This window comes from Schistocerca americana, chromosome 4, assembly GCF_021461395.2.
Source record: "Schistocerca americana isolate TAMUIC-IGC-003095 chromosome 4, iqSchAmer2.1, whole genome shotgun sequence".
NCBI classification, from domain to species: Eukaryota; Metazoa; Arthropoda; class Insecta; order Orthoptera; family Acrididae; genus Schistocerca; species Schistocerca americana.
The window spans coordinates 748,352,261-748,369,687 of record NC_060122.1 but is presented as its reverse complement, the minus strand read 5'-3'; the positions used below and the strand labels follow the sequence as shown (position 1 = coordinate 748,369,687).

At 43.7% G+C, this 17,427-nt stretch overlaps 2 protein-coding genes across 2 annotated transcripts in view; both read left to right on the top strand.

Annotated features, from left to right (window-relative positions):
* Positions 1-6,536: 6,536 nt before the first annotated feature.
* LOC124613774 lies at positions 6,537-7,160 on the top strand. Its single transcript, XM_047142490.1, has one exon. The coding sequence runs from the start codon at positions 6,537-6,539 to the stop codon at positions 7,158-7,160; it is 624 nt and encodes a 207-aa protein (XP_046998446.1).
* A 322-nt stretch (positions 7,161-7,482) lies between these two features.
* Positions 7,483-17,427, top strand: part of LOC124613773 (hemicentin-2-like) — an 803,230-nt gene continuing 793,285 nt past the window's right edge. The window contains exon 1 of the mRNA XM_047142489.1: positions 7,483-7,708. Coding sequence (XP_046998445.1) covers positions 7,630-7,708 — 79 coding nt within the window. The 5' untranslated portion in view covers positions 7,483-7,629. The remainder of the gene's footprint in view (positions 7,709-17,427) is intronic.

Sequence of the window (17,427 nt, the reverse complement as noted above, 5' to 3'; positions counted from 1 at the left end):
TTTTAGTAGTCACGTCCTGCCTCAGTTGCACGATTAGGAAACTTTTCGAAAACGTTCACACCCTTTCGCATGGAATAACACTTGACGCAGGCCGATGGAGTAGACCAAACAAGTCGTCAGATCAAAACTACTTTTTTGACAGATCCGTAGATGATCTTATTTTCACATTCGCTGAATGTTTAAAGCACAGCTTCCGCTAGTTTTGGATTTGTTTCATTTCAGTTTGTCGACGAACTGCGATGAAGATCTGTTTACTTTAAGAGTTATTCGTCTCTACTGATACCTCGTTAGCTAAATGTAGTAAACCTGTATTCGAGGACTACCACCTAGTACGTGAATAGGTAATAAAATGTTGTGAGCGCTCTGGTTTTCTCGGCGTGTTTCATTATTGGCGTACTTACAGTTGCTCACTCGTGTTGTTTTCTAATGAACTGGGACGGTGGTTTCAATTTAAACAAGGTCTGCAGTCCAGCACTTAGGTTACCAAAATATCATCAGCATCAAATCCACCAGGGCTACGAAGCGCTGAGAGAAATTGCGTTCCGTGGAATATCAGTACGCGTTCTATAAAACAAAAGACAATCAAATAGCGGAAAGTGCGTCTGGAGTCTAATTCCCAATCGGCTATAAATAGCGGCGCCAGATCAGCAATAGTTCACAATTTGTTTGGAGTCCATCCAGCGAGCAGGCCTAAAAACAATAGCAGAACGGGCATCTTCTGCACAGGACGATAAATTCCATCACCGTAATATTGTGCATGAGACGGATACACCCGGAAGTATTCATTACGGTAAGAAAATGGATAACGTTACTACCACGTAGCCTCCGACAGGTACTACACAATGACTTGTTGAGTTAATGTGTAGATGTCTGTCGTCTTCTAATCTTGTGGTCAATAAACCTAAGCTGTCAGACAGCTTACTGGTATTCGTCTTATGGGATTACGTCGACAAATAGTGACGCATTACACCGGCTGCAGTCCATCGCAGGAGTTTGGTCTCAGAGTTCATTTGTGCTAAAGAATCTGTCTTCCATTAATTAAGTAAGATGTCAAAACATGTCTCCGTAAATAATACGAATTATCTAAAAAGAGTGCACATACAGTGTCACTACTATGAATATCGATCAGTCATGTTTTTTCAATGTTGTAATGTTGACATCCTGACTTTTTTTGACAATCACAAAAAGTGAAGTATTGAAAGTCTAGCGACTGACCGCAATGGTAAATCACACCAAACTGCCAAAATGTCTGTTGTATTCCTTAATATATATATATATATATATATATATATATATATACCTCTCCCCACCAGTTTAAGGGATTTGAGATCAAAAGAACGAAATATAAATATAACTTCGTAGTAAAAGTAAGCTGCCTGATGGCTAGCAATATTGTAATGTATGTTAGCTTTTACATAAATCATGTTGATTATTAATGTCGTAGCGACAAACTTTCAGATGAATGTGCCTGGTAGCCATCGTTCTGCCATTTTAGCAACATAAAAAATTGTAATTTTCACGAAAATTAAGACGATAGTGAAATAACGTGTAAAATGTCTCTTCTGGAAGGAATTTTTTTACTGATTTCAACACATTTTGTATAGTTTAGTATTACCATCTATATTTCATTAATATTAATTCGTCTCGAGCGCTTAGGTTACAGATGTGTATGTAAAACGTGATCTTTCGTTCTCTAACAACAGTTGAGTTATTTCTTTGGAAACAATCGTTTGACCGAATGCAGCACGACATAAAAATTTCTCTCGTTGATGCTTGACACAATTTTTGAAGTATTTTTAAAAAAATTTTAAAAAAATATTTTTAAAGTTTAACTACAGTTTTCACCAAATGATGGTGTAAAAAATGGTTCAAATGGCTCTGAGCACTATGGGACTTAACATCTGAGGTCATGAGTCCCCTAGACCTTAGAACTACTTAAACCTAACTAACCTAAAGACATCACACACATCCATGCCCAAGGCAGGATTCGAACCTGTGACCGTAGCGGTCGCGCGGTTCCAGACTGAGATGATGGTATATAGGACGTGAATGGTGGGGAGTGGCTACAGGGCAATGTTCAACGTTACCATGCAAATAGCGTATGTCAGTATTTCCTTGTCTCATTCAAAAAACTGGTTGTTGAAAAGTTCGGTTTATATCTCAGAATTGGGGGATCGAATAGTTTAGATGAGTTCTTATCATATTATATTTTGTACAGGGTGCCTGAGGATGCACAGATAAGTGGACCGAAACCGGTCGCAGATTTAATAAAAATCATTGATACAGCCAGAGCGGAATTTTGTTTGGAAAAATGTCGAAGTTTGGCTGTGGTTGCCTGCCCTGCAAAAGAACATTTTTGAAGCAGCCAAAAGAATAGATACGCAGTTGAACCTACTGTCATCTTAGTCATAGTCGAACATCAAGTCATGGCAGAAAAATATGGGGTGATGAACATAATTGGCTTCAACATCCAAAATGTGAATTTCTTACAGAAATCCTAAAATACAACTTCATACTGATCATACGGTATCTACAGAATTAGTAAGCTGTCTAGTGCTGTTAAAAAAACATGTGTTATGTGCCAAAATATTGAATCCTTCATCACTCTAAACCTAACTCAATATCTGTAGACCCAAGAATAACGGTCCAAGACAGAGCCTTGCAGGACATAGAACAGCTGCCATGCCTCGGCAGCTATCTTTCAGCAAATGCAAATATTGTTGCTGAAATACAAGACCGCCTGAAAAGTGTCACTGATGCCTTTGGTCGTCATAGGGTAAAGGTACTTAATAATCACAAAGTCGGCCTTAAGACGAAGCTCTATGAATACCAAGCTACTGTTTTACCATCTCTTATATACGGGTGAGAAGCATGGACTACTCACAGAAGGCACGTCCGATGTCTGGAATAGTGGCATCAGCACTGCCTGGGCGGATCCTAAGGGTGAAATAGCAAGATCGGAGCACTAAAATCAGTGTTATAAAGGAAAGAAGCTTTACTAGCGTTGAAACCATTATCATCGAGCATCATCTACGTTGGCCAAGGCACGTTGTTGTGCTTAAATCCCGTCTACCACAACTAATCATGTATTTCTTAAAGGACATCATAGTCGCCGTTTACTGAATAAAATATTTATTGTTACTATTGCAATTTCGGCCTTATGGTCATTTTCCAGTAACACTGTAAAGTTACATCTCTCACACCTAGATTATTAGAACGATGGTAACATCGACAGTTCAGTATATATTTTGTAAGGTGTCAGGCAAATCCAACACCTTCCATGAAAACCCTAACATGATAAGCAAATCCAGTAGTATCTCACATAGCTCCGAATAAATCGTTACATTAAATTAACCAAAGTAATACGAGTAACGAGTGAGCAAATGGAATACCACAGACTAACACAAGAATGCCTAAATGCATGTCATACTGACCCACCGTGAGACAGACGCAGTTCCGAGGGGAGAAACGAGAACAGAAGCTGAGAGCTGAACCGTGTTAAGCTGGAAGGCCCTACGATAAGGGACGGACTGGACACCCACGTCGCCAGCTAACCACTAGGACCACCCCAGCTGCAAGTTTCAGCGTGAGACTTTTTCGCGTCTCTGTTACGCTAGGGCCACCCCCCAGCCCATGTTAAAAGATAGAGCCCTCCAGAGGAACAGTATAGATCTTACGATAACGCTAAAAGGACCACACCAGCTGCAAGTTTTAGCGTGAGACTTTTTCGCGTCTCTGTTACGTTGCAAACTTTAAAAAACATTGCCCCACCACGAAAAGTATAACGTTTCTCATTGGATAGACAGAATTTTTGTAGCCAGAGCTTAAGGTTAACATTGAGACCCTGATTGGTCAGATGAAAACACAGCCAGATAGATATTTTTTAAACCAACTTCGGTAAATTGTAGTAAGGAGAAGTTAGGCGAGAGTTGCTTCCGAGACGACGAGGTGAGCGGAGCTGTGCTGTCCGCCGCCCCCTGACGAACACCGACAAGGTAATGAATGCACGCGATGCCGCATAACAGCGCATAAAGCTTCACTCAGAACTGCAGAAGTCTCATCTGTTACACCTCCTTTTTGCGTAATACTAGTGTCGATCGTCAATTAAAGCTCATGGTGTTCACATTTGCCACTTGAAGTAAAAATCTGAAACGCGATATTTTTTCTGTTATATAGTTATTGAGAAGCCACATCAGCCAATGTAATTTACGACAAGTTAGATAAGTAATTAATGATAATTGAGGGTCACTGTAGACCATTTTTATAGTTTTCTCTTTTGTGAAAATTTAAACCTAGATTATAGATGTGATATGGCATAGGTCATCCTTCGATCCATTGTAGAACTTGGAAACCCATTCAGGGAATATTCGTTCACATTTTTGTTAAACGCAGTTGGTTTTTACCATTCTGTATTAAAACATTTCCTTTTATCAATAGTGAAATTTATAAACAATGTTTTGTGAGTAGAATAAAATTTCCAATGGTAAACTTAACTGCTTTTTCGACGTTATTTTACCAGCTAACTAAAAATAGGAAAGCCTTGAACCCCTTCCACTAAATTTAGTTAGTATTAAGATTATTTTACAGGGAGTGCAGTGGATCTGACGCTGAAATCATTAAGTATTTGGTTATATCATCGATAGTCTCACTGAACTCTTCTGAATGCTACGTGTCATGTGTGGTCTGACGTCTCCTTACCAGCAACAGGTCCAAGGTTCAAACTAGTCAATTCCCTAAAAAAACACGCTCAGAGCATCGTTGCGTGAAAGTGGTAGGGAGACACGATATAGAACAACAGACTTCATGCAGAATGTTAGAATTTAACAACATATTACGATGTAATAAGTGTCGTACTCATAAGATCATGTGAGACTCTCACAGTCAAAAGGCTGCATTTTGACGACGACACGTACTCATGTCAGATAGTTTTATATTCTGACAGAATGTAACTTTACAGTGTTACTTGAAAATGGCCATGAGGCCGAAATAGCAACAGTAACAATAAATATTTTATACAGTCAACGGCGACTTTGATGTCTTTTAAGAAATATTGTATGACTGTGAATCCCAACCATAAGAAGTTAATCAAATTATGTATTCCCAACTAAAGGATGATCAAAGAGAACTAGAAAGATCACAGACAAGATAAAAATATGTATTAAAAGACAACATGAAAATACTTCAAACTGAAACTGGTAACTAGGAAACTACAGAACTTAATTCTCCAGTCACAGTGTCTGGAAAGAAATTCAGCACTTCGAACAACTGAGGTGCGTAACAGAAACTGAAAAGCTCAGAGCTAGGAAACAACGGGAACTCTTAAAGATAAGCAACGCTATGCAGTCAGTCCCCACGAGAATAAAGGTTTGTCGGGTGCGAAGCATGGACTACTAACAGAAGGTACGTCCGATGTCTGGAATAGTGCCATCAGCACTGCCTGGGCAGGATCCTAAGGGTGAAATAGCAAGATCGGAGAACTAACATAAGTGTTATATGGGAAACAAGCTTTACTAGCGTTGAAACCATTATCATCAAGTATCAGCCACGTTGGACGAGGCACGTTGTTGCGCCTAAATCTCGTCTACCACAACAAATTATGTATTCCCTGCTAAAGGATGGTCAAAGAGAACTGAAAAGATCACAGACAAGATAAAAATATGTATTAAAAGACAACATGAAAGCACTTCAAACTGAATCTCGTAACAAGGAAACTACTGAAATTAGTTCTCCAGTATGGAGTCGCGGTGTTTGGAAAGAAATCCAGCACTTCGAACAACTGAGGCGGGGAACAGAAACGGATAAGCTCAGAGCTAGGAAACAACGGGAACTCTTAAAGATAAGCAACGTTATGCAGTCAGCCCCCACGAGAATAAAGGTTTGCCAACAATGTGTAAAAATTTGGAACTTCAGGATTGACCTCTACAATCACATATGATCCCATAGGAACTGCGCCTCGAAAACGGAAATCGAACTTATCAGAGCATGGAAGCTCAATCTCAAGTACACAAAATAGAAGTTAACTAATAACAATATAGATTACGCTCAAAGAGCCTGTTGCTGGTGGTTTTGATTGCACTTTAATATTCTATAGTTAATTATCGAAATATATAACAAAAAAGATGTGAGGTGACGTGGCAGGGATTCGAACCACACTCCTCCCTGCTGTGAAGCCAGTGCGCGGAATTTAAAAGTAACGACGCAACCAGGCGCAGTGTACAATATCACGGTGAATATTTCTGACCCAATTCCTGCAGTGGGACGGTCGCCGTTTAAAGGAGAAAAGCGCCGGAAACGGCGCCTGAATATTCAAGCAGCACCCGCACAGGCGGACGACGCTCGTGACGCCACTCACAGTCCCCTCCCCCCCACGATGTTTCACTCCCTCCCTCGCTTCCAGTCTCTTTTTCATCCTCCGCTGCTCCTCCGAAGAACGAGTCATTTTTAAAAGGGTTGTACCGTTCGGCGGTGCGCGCCTACTCGGCCCACGCGCACCTTTCAGCTCGTCCATCTCCGCCGTTGCGGTAATTTGCATTTCTATGACGCGAGCGTCCGGTTCCTCGTGCCGTAGTGCATCGCTGCTGGGTCCGCGAAGGAAGAAGAGCAAGAAGCGCGCCGCGGCCGGGCGAGACGCCGCGGGCCGCTCCCCGCCCCCCAGCCGTACTGGCGCGCTCTCGTCCGCCCCTCTCTCTCTCTTCCTCCGCCTCCCTGTCGAGCATCCGCCGCCGACGCTTAAGTGTCGAGAGCTACATTATTCACTGGGCCCGCCAGCAAGGGCGCGCCTCTGTCGCGCGACAGACACCGAGCGCCGGGCCGGGCCGGCGGTATCGGGCCAACGCAGCGGCGGCTGGAGCAGATGCCGCCGTCGGAGGCGTCGCCACGGCGCGTGCGCCGACACCCCGGCGTCGGCGGCGGCGGCGGCGTCGGCGTCGGCGCCCCGCTCCGATGACGTCAGAGCGCGTCGCGGTGCCCGCTCGCTCGCCGCCGGGCTGTGTGCGGCTGCTGCGATCGCTAGCGCGGCGGCGGCTACTGGTCCGACTGGACGCGCCCGGGCGATGCTGCTGGCGTCTGCGGCGCCGCTGGGGAGGCGAGGGGTGGCGCTGCTGCCGCCCCCGTGCCGCAGAGCCGACTCGGCCGCCTCCAGTGGCCGCGCCACGCGCTGACGTCTCGGCCGGATGCTGTGACCCACTTACGCGGCGTGACGGACCCCCCGCGAGTGCGTCGACGAGATTCGCCTCTCCATATGTTACGACGCGCGCTCGGCACCCCCCGAATCCTGCGTTCGCGCCTCAGAATACAACCTTTGACAGACTGCTCAGAACACTCCTCTGCTCAGGACTGCCGTTTTCTGGACAAACTGTGTACATGTGCTAACAATGACAAAGTTTTTCTTTCACTTGATAAAAAAACTCTGGAAGATCGTTTCTATCTGCCGTGCGTGTCCCGCGGGTGACTTTCGGAGCTTCCTGCAGCCCTCGAAGTGGTCAAACCATACTTTTCCGTCGTTAGTCGTGAGAAAATATGTGGTCGTATATCTGTGAGACCGCAAATGTACGTTAATCGTCAAAGGTGATTGGTTCGGATGGAATTTCATACGGAATCGAAGATCTGCAGACTCTAGAGTTCTAGAAAATGAGTGGCAGAAGTGGTTGGGATGGACTTCTGTTGGCCCTCGCGCTTGTTTCTTCGACAGGCCTACTGGCAAAAGAGAGTAAGTATCCTTCTAATTTATCTCTCCATAAACCTGCGCAGAAAATGAAATTTTCGTTTCGTTCAGCAAATGCCTACCATTACGCTCAACGAACCTGTTGTTGTATCACTTGCACCTGTGCGGGAATGATCACATTTTCATTACAGTTTCTTAGAAGATATTGACAAACGCTAAGATGACAAGTTTTCGTAGATTTAGTAACGAGGAATTCTTTACTTTGCCTTTTGCCTTTCTTTTTTCACGTCTTTTAAACAGAACAGATAAGTGAGCGGTAACATTTACCGCTGCTACAAAGAGAAACAGCTTTTGTGAGTCACGCAGCCAGCGTTACGGACCTGTTGTAAGAGTTGCTCCAAATGAAAGGCGTTGCTAATCCTGCCTCGGATCGTGTTGGTGCCTCAATTCAATTAAAATAATTTCACATTATTTTTGGTATGATACGGAGGTAATTTGTGGCTACTAATTATTATAATTCTTGTGTTTCCATATACGCAGAATTCCTATCTGCCCAACTCAGTAATTTCACAGTTTTTATTCCGGCACAGACACGGCCGTATATACTCTATCAGTTACTGCTTAAAGGGCTGCAATAAGCGAAAAACTAGCCAAGTTTGCGGATGTGATATCGAAGTCACTGCTTCTCACACCTTTTCCATATTTTTCCTATTTATTCTCTCTATTTTGTCACTGCACCCGTAGCTTTTTCCGTACCTGTAACTCTCTGACTCTCTCCCCCCCCCCCCCCCCCCCCTCTCTCTCTCTCTACGTCCCTGTCTCTCTGAGATACATACACACGCGCGCACATATACACTCTCTCTCTCTCTCTGTCTCTCTTTCTCACACACACACACACACACACACACTGAGAGAGAGAGAGAGAGAGAGAGAGAGATAGAGAGAGAGATAAGCACACATTGTTATGGATTGAGGAGATCAGTCACAGGTTAGAGAAGATAGAAGAGGATATAATCTATACAGATGCAGGAAGACGAAGAGACAGGCAAGGTAATAACTTGGTTCATGAGTGCGTGTGCACATATACGTGGATGGGGTGAGGAGGGGGTGGAGGGGTCAAGAAGCAGAGGGGAAAGGGATAGCTAGAATAGCTAGATTGAGAGTGGCGGGGGGGGGGGGGGGGGTATGAGGGAGAGAGTAGAAGTGGAAGAGGAAACCAAGAGAACGAGCATAAGGCACGGGGCATGGTGTTAGCAAAAGGAGGCAGAGTGAGGGGTAGCAGAGAAAAACAACTATCAGGTAGAGGGATAATGACGCTGTTCACTCCACGACAGGAAATTTTAATAGCGGTAGGTTTCGGAGCAAGTTGTTCTACTTACCTCGCAACTCACTTTATAGGTGCTTACCTTTACCTTTAAGTAAGTTTTAAACTACGTTATCAAATTCATGTATGCCGATCACGTAGGTGAAAATATCACCCCTCTTGTTGTCAAACTAGACACTTTTGATAAGATTTGGCTGTCAGCAACAAACCAGATTCCTTTCAAGATCCTACAAAAACGCCGAAAAGCACTACAGTTATAGTGTTCGTGTTGAAAATACCCTGCTCAGGATTGTGCACACACGCATAGCACAGCAAACAGCCTGGAATGAGGTGGTTTCACGCAACGCAACAGTTGACAAAGGCATCCAGTAATGCGAAATATATCCGTATTGTCGATGGGGTAAAGGAACGTCCCTGGAATATCCGCAGACTTGTAACTGCTCCGCCCCGCATCGTTCAGTCGGGAACAGCAGCAGAAAGAAGTGCACGGAGCGTGTGCCCGCCTCAGACATTACGCAGCCACTCGCCGAGTTTCTGCGGTCTCCGTCCGGCCGCGGAGTTAACCCTAATACTTCCACGTTGCGGAATTAAATTCCCTCTCAAGTTCTGTAGCCAGGGGCTGGCGGGAGTTTTGTTTGTGTTTCGTTACTGCTCCGTAAGAGCTCTTTAGCTAGTTCGCTCTTTGGATTTCACCTGGCCCCGTTTCTGAGCCGTATGATTTCCTCAGACACTGGTTGAAGGAAAAGGAGAAGCCATTGGAATAAAATTAAGGACATTTCTTTATAAAACGAAAACAGTTACAGTGAAACTAACTGATTAAAATGCAAGCACAAGTGAATGAAGTTCACCTGCTTCAATTTGTATTGTGGTCTTCTTCGCTGCAACACTTTTAATTACTCCAGTCTCTGTATTCTTACCTCCGACTCTGTAAATACATGGAATTGAAGCATGCTGGTATTACTTCCACTCAGTATTTTTCATTCCAAGTCGTCTGAAATTTTTCTGCGCTGATTGGGCAACAAAGAACACAAGTCAAAATGTTTCATATAGCTCACTGATTAACGGATAAGTGAAACGAATTGACAGGCTACTTTCTAACGATCAATTCCCGCACTAATATGAATTTGTCGAGGGAATCCTCGAAAGTACTTAACAATCAAGTTCGTTGCATTTAAAATTCATCTGAAATATTGTTGGAAAGACAGTTTACTGTCAGTTTTCAGCCAGCGTGATAAATATGAACGAATAGTAAGGAAATGATTTTTCGATATGAGTCGTGTTTGAAACCAATGAGAGGCATCCGTTAGGGATTATTTCTCGTTTTTGCGGCTTCACGCCTTATTATCTGTCTATGTTATTTACGATAGTAGCTTAATCTAGCGCATAGTTACAAAACTGCCGCACTATTAGGAGCTTTTTGCTGCCGACCTAGGTGCACAAAGCAGATCAGGGTTGTCCTGCAGTTCCCTTACAGAGATTTGATCTTGAGTAACATACACTCCTGGAAATGGAAAAAAGAACACATTGACACCGGTGTGTCAGACCCACCATACTTGCTCCGGACACTGCGAGAGGGCGGTACAAGCAATGATCACACACACGGCACAGCGGACACACCAGGAACCGCGGTGTTAGCCGTCGAATGGCGCTAGCTGCGCAGCATTTGTGCACCGCCGCCGTCAGTGTCAGCCAGTTTGCCGTGGCATACGGAGCTCCATCGCAGTCTTTAACACTGGTAGCATGCCGCGACAGCGTGGACGTGAACCGTATGTGCAGTTGACGGACTTTGAGCGAGGGCGTATAGTGGGCATGCGGGAGGCCGGGTGGACGTACCGCCGAATTGCTCAACACGTGGGGCGTGAGGTCTCCACAGTACATCGATGTTGTCGCCAGTGGTCGGCGGAAGGTGCACGTGCCCGTCGACCTGGGGCCGGACCGCAGCGACGCACGGATGCACGCCAAGACCGTAGGATCCTATGCAGTGCCGTAGGGGACCGCACCGCCACTTCCCAGCAAATTAGGGACACTGTTGCTCCTGGGGTATCGGCGAGGACCATTCGCAACCGTCTCCATGAAGCTGGGCTACGGTCCCGCACACCGTTAGGCCGTCTTCCGCTCACGCCCCAACATCGTGCAGCCCGCCTCCAGTGGTGTCGCGACAGGCGTGAATGGAGGGACGAATGGAGACGTGTCGTCTTCAGCGATGAGAGTCGCTTCTGCCTTGGTGCCAATGATGGTCGTATGCGTGTTTGGCGCCGTGCAGGTGAGCGCCACAATCAGGACTGCATACGACCGAGGCACACAGGGCCAACACCCGGCATCATGGTGTGGGGAGCGATCTCCTACACTGGCCGTACACCACTGGTGATCGTCGAGGGGACACTGAATAGTGCACGGTACATCCAAACCGTCATCGAACCCATCGTTCTACCATTCCTAGACCGGCAAGGGAACTTGCTGTTCCAACAGGACAATGCACGTCCGCATGTATCCCGTGCCACCCAACGTGCTCTAGAAGGTGTAAGTCAACTACCCTGGCCAGCAAGATCTCCGGATCTGTCCCCCATTGAGCATGTTTGGGACTGGATGAAGCGTCGTCTCACGCGGTCTGCACGTCCAGCACGAACGCTGGTCCAACTGAGGCGCCAGGTGGAAATGGCATGGCAAGCCGTTCCACAGGACTACATCCAGCATCTCTACGATCGTCTCCATGGGAGAATAGCAGCCTGCATTGCTGCGAAAGGTGGATATACACTGTACTAGTGCCGACATTGTGCATGCTCTGTTGCCTGTGTCTATGTGCCTGTGGTTCTGTAAGTGTGATCATGTGATGTATCTGACCCCAGGAATGTGACAATAAAGTTTCCCCTTCCTGGGACAATGAATTCACGGTGTTCTTATTTCAATTTCCAGGAGTGTATTATACATTGCGCAACCGTACTCTTCATTCCACATGGAACACTAAATCATTATAAGGGTACTTCAAGCAAATCCAGTTCCGCCAGGATGTGACTGGATGTCACAAACAATATCTCTGGCAATATGGCGCCTTATGCGACACTTCTCACGGTTTGCTTCAGTTGGCTGAATGAACTGACACATCGCGAGAAATCAGAGGTGTTATCCGGAGGGAAATGCATCGGTTATCTAAAAGACTTCAGTTGAAATTTACGAGTAGAGATAGCCTCTCTGCAGCGCCGACATCAACCTGTGAATCGAAGCTCATACACGTTGTCTAACGAAATCCTTATTAATTTTCTAGGAACGGTGCAAAAAAATTCTTGGTGCTAGTGTGTTCGATATCTGACTGGTTACAAGACAGAGAAAAAAAGGGTAGGAATAAACTTCTTAGTTATACTGTCCTATGACAAAATGGACAGAGATGGTTTATGCAGACTACAAATATAAAAAGTTACGCTGACCCCGCTAACACTAGTGTGGGTTCTCGAACACAAATTAACCATCAAACTAATGATGCTGCTTAAGACTATGTGCCCTCAGCTGAAAAGGGTTTTTAAACCACTGCAAATAATAGATCACTGTGTGCAGCTGCGGAAGACTGCAGCAAAATTCGCCGTAATTCTAATGTCATGGGCGTATCAGAAGCTGCTAGGGGCAAGGGAGAAGGGAGGGGGAGGTACCTAGAGGCGTCGTGGGGGGCGGGGGGAGGGGGGAGTGGAGAGAAAGAGGTATGGACTAACCCATCTTAGTCTCATGCTGAGTAACAAAATATTTTTGAGGTATCACTCGACTCGCAAGTGCTCTGGGTACACTTGCTACATGATGTGTTGTGATTACATAGAAAGTGATACTAAGTTTTTATGTCGCTCTGATTCGGTAACAGAATGTTGGTTTGTTTTGAGAAGTCTTTTTTTTTTTTTTTTTTTTTGGGAGGGGGACGGAGGGTCGTGGCAGCTTTCGCTGGGTGCGATATTGCTTGCGTTTTCGCTCTTCTCTACACTATTATCAAGTTCCACCACAGTAAGTTGACATAGATTGTTTCTTTCACATGTTAACGAAACTCGCATCATGCACTACTAAACGAAATAGACGATCAGAATATTTCCGAGGTAGATAGCTTTTTGTTTGAGTGAAGGTCGGTGATACTCTAGGTATCCAGTTTAATTTTTCTTTCTTTAATTTGAAGCTCTCGGTATCCTTTTACTATAAGTGCCTGCCATGTTTCTGCACATTCCCGTAAAGCATTTTTTGCATGCTCTAAGCAATTCGGATACGCCCGCGTGCTGACCGTCTAGGGACGAATGTCGTGGAGTTAAACATCCAACTTCTACAGTTAAGCATAAAGTAGAACGGGGTTTCCAAAGAATTCGTTCAAACGTTTCACTATACCACGAACTCCGTTGGAGTGCGTCGCAAAATTTTGTTAATCGAGAAGAAGTACGATTCGTTTCACTTTTTAATGTTTGTTATAATAATTTATGATCTAGTTCGAGAGAGTGTGCACTAGCTAGCGCCTTTAACAGTGTCCAGATGTCATTTCCGTTTGTCGGCAATCTGTCCCGTGGTAAAAGTCTGGAACACTGCTTACCTTACTCTTCCCCTTAGTGTAAACAACAGTAAGAACAATCTGGTCAATTACTGAGTTTCAATATACACACTTCCTAAGTATGTAATAAACATTTTACTTCATCTTTATGGTGGAGAGACGCGTTATTTATGAGAGGAAAGCAGAATACGCTTTTCATATCTGCGATGGTGGTAGTGAGGCTACAAGAAATGTGGCAAAATAGTTGTGGTTTTCATCGTATAATGTAGACTTCCATGGCCCCTGTCATTTGAGTTACAACTTCAAGTCTGAGAGGCTGTGGTTGGTATATCATATAACGATTCCTCGATGATTTGTCTCAGACTGCGAAAGGAATCTTTGGAGAGTGACGAATTACTTCCCCATTTGCTGCTGCACAAGGATGTCGTTATGTACAAACGACGATTCTCGTTTCGGCAGGTTCCGTGCCTATGAATTGTACATTTGTTGTAAAGAGATGTGTGACACTGGAATTGATTGTGCTGTGATACGAACGTAAGTGCAAATGGAAAGATGTAAAAGGTGACACAACATATATATATATATTTTTTTTTTTTTGATAAGCCTCAACAACGCGGGAACTGAGAAATAATCTCAGTAGACTCTCCAAGACAGTTTGCTGTGACATGTAAAAACGTAAATATCTGCAAAAGTAGAGTAGGCCATTTAACATATACTTTATAACCCTAGACGAAAATATTGCTTATTGTATATTGCTGGATTACTTGAAAATGGCAAACTGTCGAAATGAGTTTATATACTTAAAGAGATAATAAAATCATTCTGCAGCTGAAAACGAGAAAATACTTAATGTATCATCCACTGACCTAAGGCGTAGTACGTGTCCATCTGAAAACAATCTTTTGCGTCAGGGAGTACCCTAGCTTTACGTATCGATCTCGGCTTCTCAGTCCGGAAGTTTCGGCGTTTAGGATAACATGTTGTAAGTCATAGAAATTTACAAAGTGATTGCAAAGTGATTAATGAACCACATTTTAAATATTTTCCTTGAAACCACATTTCCCGCTTTTCGTCAGCAAGTGCTTTCATCATTTAAGCCTTGTCAGATGGATTCAAATTTTCAGTGTTACATGTATTTAGCGTAAATATTCGCCGAATATATTTTCAACGGTAAATAAGTGCTTTCCTCCCATCGAATAATATATTTTACTGTGGCGGCAGTAAGAACCGACATTCTGTGAATCTCTCTCTCTCTCTTTCTCTCTCTCTCTCTCTCTCTTTTTCTCTCTCTCTCTCTCTCTCTCTCTCTCTCTCTTGTGCTATTCGAAAGTTACTGGAAATAATTTGAACATACTTTCGGAGAACCTGGAGGTACTCAAATGTAGCATTTAGAATTTGAGTTGGTCCAAGAAAAATGCTCGGTTGATATAATTATTGATAAAGGCAAACACTAACGCACGAGGACAGGTCCGAAACCCACTTCTGATACAAATTTTCAAAAGCAAAATTTCTATTATCTTTACGAACGTCCAGTATTGACAAACATGATTCTTTAGTTTGAATAGTACGTTATTTGCAATAAGATTTTACGTGGAGTAGATGTGAAAGAAAACAGAAGCTCATATACGTTATACGTCGACCTGAAACTTCTTGAGTGGAGGACTGGGAATCGAAATAGCGACCATTGCCTTTTGCAGGCACTACTCACGAGCCACGCTTGCAGCACCAGTACCCCTCACGTCCGCCAATCCCGCATACAAGGTAATGGCGGAACTTAAGCTATGAGCGTGGGTCGATGGTCGTGCTTGGATAGCTCGGCCGGTTTTAGCCTATACAGTAGCTCGGTAGGAAGGCTAGCTGCCTGCTGTGATAAAAATAAAGAAAACTGAGTGAAGTATTCAACGATGAATTTAAAAAGGTGTCATGCGACGTCCGCACAGACCAAGTTACGAGAACAATGACGAAAACAATGTCGGTACAGCACCTGCCATCAAAAATAGAGGTCCGAGTTCGATTACCGTATCGGCACATAGGTTTATTCTGTGCGAATTTTCGAAACAGCTCACACTCCGCTGCAAAGTATAAATTCATTCTGTAATACGTACATGGGCGTACTTTTTCTTTCCTTTTTTCCAATTTAGTCACTGATATTGAAAACCATGTAGAAACTAATCATCCTAGAGAATACCTTGACCGTCTTTTAGAGTCACAAAATACAAAATTTCATTCACTATTAAATAGAGGTTTGGAATTAGGAGAACATCCTCACATGTTTCATGCGAGCTAGAAAGCTACAAAGAATAGAAACATGTGATTTGCTTAGTAGGATAAGGTCAGGGAAATGGTCATCCAACTCTAGTGGCAGACGCTGTAACAGAATCTTTGTTTAACTACGGAAAGAAAAATATGACTTTCCTCAGTCATAAATATTGCTTCAGTTACGTTGTGGAAAGAAAATTTGCAAGACTAACTACGAGAAGTTTATCAAGGACACACAGTTGAGAAGAAATTAATCATTACCGTCCTCACCTCAAGCACTAGGCTTCTTTTTATTTTGTCTGTTACGGTGCCCATCACTTTCTCGGCTTTCCTTGACTTCTTCTCCCAACCGGCTTAAATCTTCTTATCGGGAGGCGTAATTGTTCTTCAGTTATTCCTTCGAATTTCCATTCCGGTTCTCCTATTTCCTTGAATTTTATTGAGGACATTAAATATATTCAGTTCTTCCCCAGTTTCCGAATTTAGAAATCTGCCGCCACTTGAGCATCCCTTATTGCCCTTAGCAACCTCATTTCTGTGGCTCGTTTGCAACTTTCCTGACATTTATATAATACTCACGATTCACTTCGGAAGGGAAGCACTGAAACTGCCGTCATCTTGTAAAATTCCAATTTTGTTTCTATCGTCGTTTTATTTTGTAGACATCTGTCTGTTATTCCACAAATATTCCCAACCTCTGCCCATTTCTTCTTTCCGTCTTCGTCACACATATATGTGACGTCAAAGGTAAATAGTTAAAATGTTTGACTTGTTTTATTGTTAGTCACAATTTCTGTTTGTACAGTACATTTTCCTTTGAAAGCCATTGATTTTTCCTTCTTTTTTGAAATTGTCAAATGGTACTCTTCCCAAAGTACTGTTTCCAAACCTTACGTAACCCTTCCTACGTCGTCTTCGTTATCGGCCGGTGGTGTGGCATCGTCTGCATATAAATAACAGTTCAAGCGGGAATTACTGTTAATCTTAATTCCCCTTTTAAAAAATTCTTCTATTCCCGAATTGCTTCATCTAAATAAGCATCAAAAGTACGGATAAAATGCTGAAACATTGTATTACTCCTTGGTTTGTGGTTGCAGGCTGTGTTAGAGTGGAGTTTATATCCAAAATTATATTCGTTTGTCTGTACAGACTTTTTAAAACGCTTATTAGGACTTGTGATCACACACTTTTTCTCAAAAATCTCCACAGTTTTCCACCAATATAACCGAGTGCCTTAATAAAATGAATGGACGATGAATGGGTTTCCCTATTACACGCCGGCCGGAGTGGTCGAGTGGTTCTAGGCGCTACAGTCTGGAACCGCGAGACCGCTACGGTCGCAGGTTCGAATCCTGCCTCGGGCTTGGATGTGTGTGATGTCCTTAGGTTAGTTAGGTTTTAAGTAGTAATATGTTCTAGGGGACTGATGACTCAGAAGTTAAGTCCCATAGTGCTCAGAGCCAACTGAACCATTTGAACCCTATTACACTCACTCTGTTTATCGATTATTAGTTTTTATTATACGTTGATCAGCCAGAACATTACGTTCAACCTACTGTCGATATAAACCTGTCCAGCCGATAACGGCGTCCCCCGGCGAGGAATGACTGCTAATCAGACACTTTAACTGCGCATGCAGTATCAATGAGCGTACTGTTTGTGCGTAGAAAGCGG

What these genes read in the sequence shown, in the direction of transcription:
- LOC124613774 (XM_047142490.1), top strand. Translation starts at nt 6,537, where the DNA reads ATGACGCGAGCGTCCGGTTCCTCGTGCCGTAGTGCATCGCTGCTGGGT.